This window comes from Bidens hawaiensis, unplaced genomic scaffold (assembly GCF_021521415.1).
Source record: "Bidens hawaiensis isolate Kalapana, Puna unplaced genomic scaffold, B.hawaiensis_p1.1 tig00055301_1, whole genome shotgun sequence".
Taxonomy (NCBI): Eukaryota; Viridiplantae; Streptophyta; class Magnoliopsida; order Asterales; family Asteraceae; genus Bidens; species Bidens hawaiensis.
The window spans coordinates 18,237-28,449 of NW_027499999.1; the positions used below are offsets into that span (position 1 = coordinate 18,237).

Sequence of the window (10,213 nt, forward strand, 5' to 3'; positions counted from 1 at the left end):
TCTCTTTCCGCTGCTCGGGTTGTTGTTGTTGTTGTCAGTGTTCGGGTTGTCACGGGCTTTAGTGGTTGAACCCCTAGGTGGTCACAGAAACTTGCTACCTTTAACCAGCAAATTTCCTTAAAATCAAGTATGGTCACAGAAACAATATTACTGCAATAATAATCTAGTGTCTTGAAGTAATATATGCATTAGAAATACATTGAGTGTTATTAAGCTATATTATAAGACATCAGCTGCATACATATGTACTTGGCTAATTGCACTTGTAGGTTACACGCTAACTTTTACCTTTTGTTTTGTTGCAAAACAGAGAAAACTACAAAAGGAACAAAATCTATAACTGCATTTTTCTCTAAAAGGTGTCTGCTGCCTTCTGGTAAAACACAAAGCCATAATCAAGTCTCTCAACCAATGGAAAAAACCTCACCAGCCGCAGAACAAATGAGCAGTACCTACAACAATGGTTAGTAGTGTTTTCATGTATGTTTTGTGTTGCCTATGATATCGTGGTCCACTCATGTAAAAAGTCAACCTGCGTGGATTATATCATCTTTTGGGTTTATGCGTTTATATTTTGTTTTGCAATATTTATGTTTACAACTATTGAAGATTAACTCGCTAAAATCTAAAATCAAACTAAAATGAAACAAGCTCGAGCCTGAACTCTGGTTAGCGGTTTATATTGGAGCTCATTTGGTAGTCAATATTGACCCTAAGCTTCTTATATGTTTTATTTAGTATATAAATAATCAAATAAAAGTTATTACTATAGAAGTTTTGATAAAATATTTATGTGTCTGCCAATAAAACAAGTAATAGACATAAAGTGAGTGAGGCACAAGTCGAGTTTGATCTTGAAAACGCATTTAAGAGGCGAGCTTGAGTTTAGATCATAGAGCTTGAAACGAGTTTGATGTTGAACTTGACTAGACTTGTTTATTTCAATAAAATAAATCTAATAATCTGTTTATCTAAAATATATTTTACTCACAAATATTTATATAACAACTTTAATATGCAAATAAAAGCAGTTTACAATAACAATCTCAAGATGCAAAGCACCCTCTAAAAGGCACATAATAAACCTCAACTATATACATGACTTTAGCTTCAATGTTTACTTAAAAACATATTGATATAGTCATGTCTTGAAGTACATTACTCTTTTAGGTACTTCCATTATATATGCTTCATTATAATATCAAACTTAGGTACTTCTATTCACCAAGTGATTAGGCCAACAACTTATGAAACAAAGCCTCAAATTTTTCCATTTCTTTGCTAGGCAAAGCCACCAATACATTCACTTCGTTATCGTTACTTGCGCCAACAATATCCGGAAAGAGTAATATTATATCTTTCCTATGAAAAACCACGGGGCAGCTGTACCGTGGTTTCCCCCACGGGTATGCCACATCAGCAAACCCTAACCGCCACCACGATGATATCAGAAATTCCCCATTTGGAAAACCTTTATTCACCTCTCCCCAATCAATCACCGATTGAGCATACTCAGCCGTTATTCTTTTGGCACCTTCAGTCACTAGTTCCACTAGTTTTACCAATGGTGCTTCTTCAATCTCTTTGCAACGAGCCGATGCATATGCACTAAGAACCGCGTTGCCTACTAAAGATGATGGTATGTTCAATCTTGACCGGATGTCCACTGCGTATAAAACAGTGGACACCCTTTCAGGGTCATACTCTGATCCTGATGACAAAGCTTTGCACCGCCACACATGGGCCGCAACCACATTGAACCCGGTTATTTTGGCATTGGGTGAGTACGGCCCATCTTTGGCTTTCTTTTTGAGATGGGCTATGTCATTTGAGGTCAAGTTGAAGATCTTGAAGTCAAGTTGACCTTCAGGGGAGTCAAAGACGGTGGGATTAGGGAGGTCTACTCCTGCAGGGATTTTGAGTAGCTCCGGGTGGTCGAATTGGATTTGTGGCGGTGATCTTGCCGCCAAGAGGTGGCGGTCGTTGCATGGAACGGTGGCGAGTGGTTTATCAGCCGCTAAAGAAGCAAGATTTTCAAGAAATTTTTTGAAGCTTAAGCCATCAAAAGTTGCATGGTTTGTTGCCACACCTATTGCAAATCCACCACACCTGAAGGATGTCAACTGTTGCATTTACAACACACACATATAACTGTTAGCAATTTTATAGGAATATGTTCTAACCATAATATGTGCAAACTTATGTGATCGTATCAACAATCATGAACGTTAAGCGATCATGTATCATGTTTAGACCAAACCAAGCCCGAAACAAGTGAATGTGTTAGATAACATATCACAATTGATTTATCATTAAATGAGTCGACCCGTCAGCATTCTTTTCAGCTTTTCGATTTAAAAAAATATATTTATATACATGTAACGAAAGAAAAATATTTTTGTTAGTAATTACTAGATTTTCATTTATTTATATTAATATAAAACAATTTGGTGTACATAAGATGTATATTTAGAAACAGATTAGTGAACTTATGAGTGAGCCTTTTTCTTAAAAAGATAATAAGAATATAATATGAATAAATTGTTTCACACATTTGGCTCATGCATGTGAAGGCACTTAATTTGGGCAGGTAGCTATTTAATCATGTATGCATTGTTCGTCAAGCAATATTTATTGCGGACCTAATTGTGCGGTTGTATATACCTTTCTTTAAAGGCCATTGTCCATTATTAAACACTTAACTTATCTCCTAACTTTCTTAAATCAATAATGCTTTTCATTTTTTGTAATGGCGAATTTATTTTTAATTTTTTTTCATGGGCTTCAACCCAAGACCAATAATGTTGTTCTAAAAAAAGAATTTGACAAAAATCTACATATGTACTATATCAATAATTCTTTTTCACCATTTTATACGAAAATATTAATGTGAGATAAATCTTTACCCCTAGAAAGAAAGAAAAGGAAATCAGTGTTAAGCATTCACAAAGCACTTAATTTCATAAATCGTCAAGATCCATGTTTTATTTATATTTTTTACGATCGTGGATAGTTTATTACGAAATTATATAAAACAGAAAGTATACATTTGCAAAGCATTTAAGAACAAAAAAAAATATTAGTCAAATGTTTCATGATTAATTGGATATTTGTGTCATTTATAATCACAGTACTACAATATATAAATATATTTAAACTTTAATCACTTTCACTACAACAGAAAGCCTCATCAATGAACCTCTTTATTAGGTTTGGCCAAATTTGGAGATTTTGCAACGTACATAGGGGTTGGTTTATGTTGGCATCACCATGTTATTCTCAATCAATGATAATTATGCTTTGAACAATCTTTATCTCCTAATCCAGTAACATGAGTTTTTGACTACCCATATATATTCATATTCAAAACCATATATGTAATTCTTGAATATATCAATATCGCCACATCAATATATTATAAAAAAGAATATATATATATATATATATATATATATATATATATAATCAATCACAAAGGGGTGTGATACGATACAAATAAGATTAACCTAATAAACACACAAATAACTAGAGTAATTGCGGTTTTGAACTAAAGTAATTATGTTATAAAAAATAAAATAGTGTAATAATAATTATTGTAGTTCAAAAGTTAAAGAATAATAATAATTAACATGTAAAAATTACATACCTGAAAAATACATAAGGGTCGATCATGCATAGCCACGTCATCATAGCTCTTTTGAACCAACTGTCTAAACCCGGGGTTCGGATACACCAAGTCAACAATCTCACCCAACTCAAACTCACTCGAACCAACCACGAACTGAACACCAGCCCCATTACAATCAAACTCAAGGCGTTTCGAGTCAGGGTTCAACCTCAACCTCCCAGCCAAGAAATCATAAGGCACCAACGCCTTACTCAACGCGGATTTAAGCTTTTCTGCCACTAATTCAGGCGGGAATTGAGGGTTCGAGACAAAGAAATGAACCGTTTCGACGTTAAAGTTGAGAACTTGGTCGATATTGGATAGAAACATAGACCGGTTTTCGGTCGGGTGAGGTGGGATGATGGTGATGGTGTCATGGATGGTTACTTTGAGGTCTTGAATAATGTTTGGAGTTTTGGTTTGGTAAAGGGTGGTTCCCATGGTGTTGGTGTGTATGGTTTTAGTTTAAGGGTTTGGTTGTTTTTGGTTTTTATAAGATTGGTTTTCTTTTCTACGTACGAAACAACAGTAACATCGAGATAAGATTTTACGTAGGTTAGTATAAAGCAAAATACTACGAGAGAAGTTATGAGTTTGAAGCTGGAAAAGGTGGGACCAGGAGTACTTGGTGTCAGTGTTTCTGCATGATGGAACTTGTATTGTTGGTGGGAATGGTGGCTTTAGGTACAACCGTATTTACTCACTCTTAACTAGTACTTTAGCTTTGTTGTATAATAAATATAAAAATTAGTATTATTAGATACGACTATGAGTGGTTAATCTTAATATGCTACTAAAAAAACCATCTATAGTCACATGTTATTCTCTAGCTCCTTTCGATCATATGTGTGACAACTTTCTAATCCTTCAAATTATCATGCTAAAAAATTAAACCTTTGGAGACTCCATATTTAGTTAGCATTAACATTAACATCTAGATATAAACTCTCATTTCAAAACTTATTATGTGTGTTTCCAAATCCAAAATCTAATATGATATTGAAGAAACACAAATCCACCCCTCAAGGTCTAACAAGTTAGTCCGAGGGTAATGATAAGTATTCCTCACGATGGGATATAAAACCTTCTTGGCGCATATGAGTATTCCCTGCAAAACAGAATACCGTGAGCTCGTTACGAGGAATGGGGGGATTCTCTCGTAACCACCATCCGGCGTGATAATCAGTACTTGATCGTATAAATAGAATATATTGAGAGAGTTGTAATATTCGATTGTGAATGTTTTACCGTTTTGGAGATGCATTGGTATTTATAGCCGGATGAGAGGGGGTATGGTCAACTACCTTGTCAGACTTTCCACAAATTATATTCTCCACCCGTGCGGTCGTGGAAGTTGGTGGACATCATGGCCTTTTGACATGGACATGTTGTACTATTTTGTACCGCCCTTTATGCGTTGTCCGATCCCCATTTGTTGGGTGGTATTCCCTATGTTAATTCTTCCTTTTTGTCCAATGTTGGTGGAAATCTTTGCGCTACAATTCCATAGGTGTCAGGAAATGTTTATTATATTAGGCTATGACCTTGGCGCCATGCATGTAGCCTGCTTGGCGCACGGTTTGTCCGCTTCTTCTAATTAAGCTATGTTTAGGACGCCAAGTGTACCGCTCAGCGCATGATTTTATCCCCTCATCGGGTGTTGTATTTACTGAATGGTGGGTTTAGTACCCTACCTCTATAGATATTGGAAACATTGATTAGATGAAGATTACTTGATGATTAAATGCTGAAATAAACTTGTCATTATTAAAAAATCACGTTTACTTCATTTACCACTTGATAGGGACTGAAATTTATTTATTAAAAGATTCTCATGAGAATTTTTGGTAGATTAATAATTCAATCTACAGATGACTTAAACAATATGTTAGATCATTTTACTAAATTAATAAGTCAAACAAAGAGTCACAAATGTTTGTATGACAAGAATATATATTGTAAGTATATTTTATTATTTGCCTTTGTAATGTAAATTTTACATAACATAAATAATTAAACTTGTAATGTAAACTTTGCATTACATAAAGAACTAAATCTCTTTTTACGCGTGCACTCTTCTAAAAACGTGTCACTCACATGATAGCCTTACTTATATATGTTAAACATTTGGTTTGGTACTGCAAACTCCAAAGTTACTTTAGGAAAATGCCAACATCCATCTTTCTGCAAATTGATAATATGGGTAACGGCGTTTTTTTGTCGTAATTTTGCACCTTGCTTGAATGAAGCATAACAAAAAAATATGTTATTTGTAATTTTATATGAATTGAAAATGCTTGTAATTATTTATGATGTATTTTTATTTATTTATTTTATTGTTTTCGGTTTATTGCCTCCCCGTGTAGTACACGGGATCTGACCTAGTGTGATAATATTTTTGGGTGTTTTAAAAATTTTCTTATTAATTATGTTTTAGTGTTTTTCAAAGTGAGTTTTAATGGTTTTTGGGTTAATTTTATTAACCCGACTACTTGTTGTCGGTGGTTTAATGATAATATAGATACAAAAAAGCTGAAAAAGAAACATTAAATGTATTATTACAAATTTGAAAAAGGAACAAGCAATGAGTTATGAGTGTGTTTTTTTTCCGCGTAGGTAAGGTACTGATATTTTTATTTATCTAGTTTTGTATTGAATCGTATTGCTAAAAAAATTTGGTTTTAAAGATGAGTCCTAACTTAAATCTTTATCATACATACAAGTTCATGTCAAATCAAATGAAATCAAATGAGATAACAATCTTAAGATTCAAATCAAATCAACTAATAATCAAAACATTCAAATCAAGTGTTCAAGATTCAACATTTATGAATCATACTTCTAATTTCAAGTTTTAAGTGTCCGATTAATAAATTAGCACGGTACTAGTTGTTGCACTTACACAAAAACAATACAAAAAAAAGCTAGTAGTTTATTTTTTTTTTATTTTTTTTTAGAACGGTTACTACACGGTTTGTAATTCTACACCTTTATCAATCATGAGATTTCTACCATCAATCTCATTGACAAAGACGCGTTTCCTTAAACTTGGTGCTAGTAGGCCGGCCACATGCTTTTTAATAAATAAAGATACGATGAGTAGGATATGAACACTTGGATTTTGATCATTCAATCCTTACCAAGCTTGATGACCATCAACAATTTCACTTAATGATTATCTCATCATGAAATCAAAGATTCACTCCGTTTTGATGCTTGATCCTAAATCTATGTCAACAATGTTCTAAAAGAAACTCAAGTAGTTAAGAATAAAGGGAACTTCGTAAATTATATCAAATCTAGAAACATGTAGTATTAAAACAAAATTGATGTCATGACAATTACTATATTATAATGTAGTGATTAAATAAGAAAATAGAAAAATGATTAGTATCGAGAACTAAATTCCGCTAATAAATTAACTGTCAAACGATTGGCCAAAATGGGACTACGTGAAAGAGGTAGAACTGAATTCTCTCATGATTCTTGAACAGTGATGGCCCAACCATTTTTGAGACCTAAAGTGAAGAAAAAATCGAGACCTTACCGAAAGTTACAAAGATGAAATTTCATACATATTTTGTAAACTTTTATTTTTATAATTTATATTGTCGTGTTTCATATATGAAATTACAAAATTTTATGTTTTTGTTTTGAGAAAGGATTTTGGTGCAAATCATAGAACAACCACCTTTTGTTTACTTTTTTCAACAACAATAGAAAATGTTATATTTACCAAGGGAAGAAAATAGAAACAAAATGGGAAAAAAATATATAAAAAGACTAAAAAAAGAAGGGGAAAAAATAAAGAAGAAGAGCAATCCTATACATTCGAACCTGGGTAGAATGTTAGTTAATTTACCCAGAAAAAAAATAGAAAAAAAATGGAAAAGAAAACATAAAAGAAAAAAATGAAAAGCAGTCCTAAACACTCGAACTTGGGTAAGAATATTATGTTAGTTAACAGTTAACAGTAGATGACTATTAACTAAACCACCCGACCATCATACATTGTTGGATTAAGCATCAATTACATGGTTTTAGGTTGTTTTTATGCAAATATATAAATATTTAATTTTTTAAACGAGGCCTTATTTTTCCGGGGGCCTCAAGCCCTAGCTTCACCCGACAATACTATAGGGCCGCCCATGATCTAGAAGTGTTCGAAAAAGTAGTCCATACAACTAAAAAATATAAAATGCATTTGATATAAATAGTCTTTGTACGTGTGAAAACATATTAGAAAACATGAAATTATGCAATAAAGGTACAATTAGTGGCACCGGAATTTTGTAAGGAACTTGTAATTGATTATAACAATACATTATTCACTGGTGGATGCAACAATAATTTAGTCTGATAATACAAGAGAGAACTATTATGCGTCTAAAGGATATTATTATATCCAAAATATATTATAATAAAACGTACAAAAAATCCGCAAAGGACTTACGTATATAAATAATCATGTCAAGTAAGTTCTTGAGAATGATATGGTTGTTGTATACATGTTCAGATAAGAATATGTTTTGTTTGTTGTATACATTAGTGATTTAAAATAAAATTGAATAATTTAATGAGTTTCCTAAGGTATCTAAGTGCTATAATACTGAAACAAATTAATTAAGGATGTAATTCTTGTGCATCAATAAGCACATAATGGTCCTTTCCAATGTGGTGTAGACGTGTAGTGGTAGGGAGTTTGAGTTTCTCAATGGAGACCTAAGTTCAATTCCCACTTACAACACTTGAGGGACATGAGTGGCTCAATAAAGGAAGACTAAGATCTTTGTGATCTTCAGTTCGATCCTAAGGCCATCCGGGTTTTTCTTCGGGCGGGTGAGTTTTCCCTAGAACTGGAGATAACTTGGAGGCGCTTAAGGGCTCCGTACGACTGGGTTGGGCCAACTAGCAGTGGCCTTTAGCCATTGTGTCATCCCGTATGGGGTACTTAGGCATTCTATGTTTGTTGACTGTTAAAAAAAACACATAATGGTTATATATCCAATAAACTATGCACAAAAATGAAAAGAAAAATTGTTTAACAAAATCTATGAATGTGAATAGAAAAATGATGTGCTAAATAACAAAGTTTGTGTTTGAAAACTCCTGAATTGTGAAGCCATAAAGATTAACAGGCATGAAGTATTAAAATTAAACCTTAAAAACATATTATATGAAGCAAACGCTTTATATATTTGGACTAAAATAGTCATGTCGAGTGTGTATAATCGACTTAGTTATTATCTTGAAAAAGATATAAATAGATACAATGTTGTTGATCTATGTGTTTTTATTATAAGAACGACACAAGGTATACAGATATTATAATATAAGCTAATATCATTGTATCTTGTGTTTAGATTAGAAGAGGTTCTTAAAAAGAACTTGAAATGGTAGATGGTATACAAAAATGTTTAATATGAATAAATCTCATCCTTAAATTACGTTTTATTGGTTGTTCAAACACTTGATATAGAATAAATTTGCCTTATCGTCTCCACTTAATTAAGTAAATACATAGTTGTCAAATGCATTGATGTTTCTTGCTAGATGCAAACAACTAAATTCTTGATAAGATATAGTTTGTGTACGATAAGATTGGAGTGAACAAGATATAGTTTGTGTACAAAACAATTGTTCCAATACCTTTAAGGTAATAATAAGTAATAACTATGAGTTTGTCTTTTACTAACTTATCAAACTTTTCCAAACAAGTTTATTTCAACATAATGTTTGTATTAACATTGACCTATTTATATTTTTATAGTGTCATCTTAGTCACGGTAAGTACTGAAGGTAAAAGGGTATAATAATAATAATAATAATAATAATAATAATAATAATAATAATAATAATAATAATAATAATAATAATAATGTTTGGGCAGTTGGCTTCTTAATGGCAACCTAATATCACGGCTGCTTGGCTTTCCAATCAACAAAGAAATTAAAAGTCATCAACACGTATGTGACAACCCTAATGGACCCTAACTTTCAGAGGAAATAAATAAAGATAATATCTATATATCAAGCAAGATTTTTACATAAATAACTACTGTATAAAGTTTGTACACATTTTATTTACGCATATTAGAAAAAAAAATTACAAATATTAATAGGCCCCTCAACAAAAAAAAATCATGTATGGTATAAAAGCATTAAATGTATCATTTGTGTACATTAAAAGACAAATATTTCAATAATGCACAAAAATAAGATAAATATGTGCATATATTATAATGATAGACTCAAGGGAGTACGTACCCTAGTGTTATCGGGTTAAACGAACCGACCCATGTGAGTATATAATGATACTATAATAGTAAATTGAAAAAAAATATCCGACCTTTGTGAAAAATTTATGGGTCCACAATAAGATAAACTCGAATAAAGTTACAATGAGCATACATATATAATGTTTTGTTTTCCTTAATTTAAAGTTAACTTAATTTGAGTCAAATATGTTTTTATGTACTTAGGGCGGACGGGGCGGTGCGTGGTGGCCTCCCCGTCACGCGTGATGGCATATTCAACACCGCCGCCG

General features: G+C 32.5%; 1 protein-coding gene across 1 annotated transcript; it reads right to left on the reverse strand.

Annotated features, from left to right (window-relative positions):
- Positions 1-992: 992 nt before the first annotated feature.
- Positions 993-4,343, reverse strand: LOC143601065 (acyltransferase GLAUCE-like). The gene is made up of 2 exons (XM_077078570.1): positions 3,647-4,343; positions 993-2,123 (listed from the first exon to the last, which is right to left on the reverse strand). Exons 1-2 carry the CDS (start codon positions 4,106-4,108, stop codon positions 1,233-1,235), a joined length of 1,353 nt encoding a protein of 450 aa, XP_076934685.1. The 5' UTR covers positions 4,109-4,343; the 3' UTR covers positions 993-1,232.
- Positions 4,344-10,213: the final 5,870 nt, after the last annotated feature.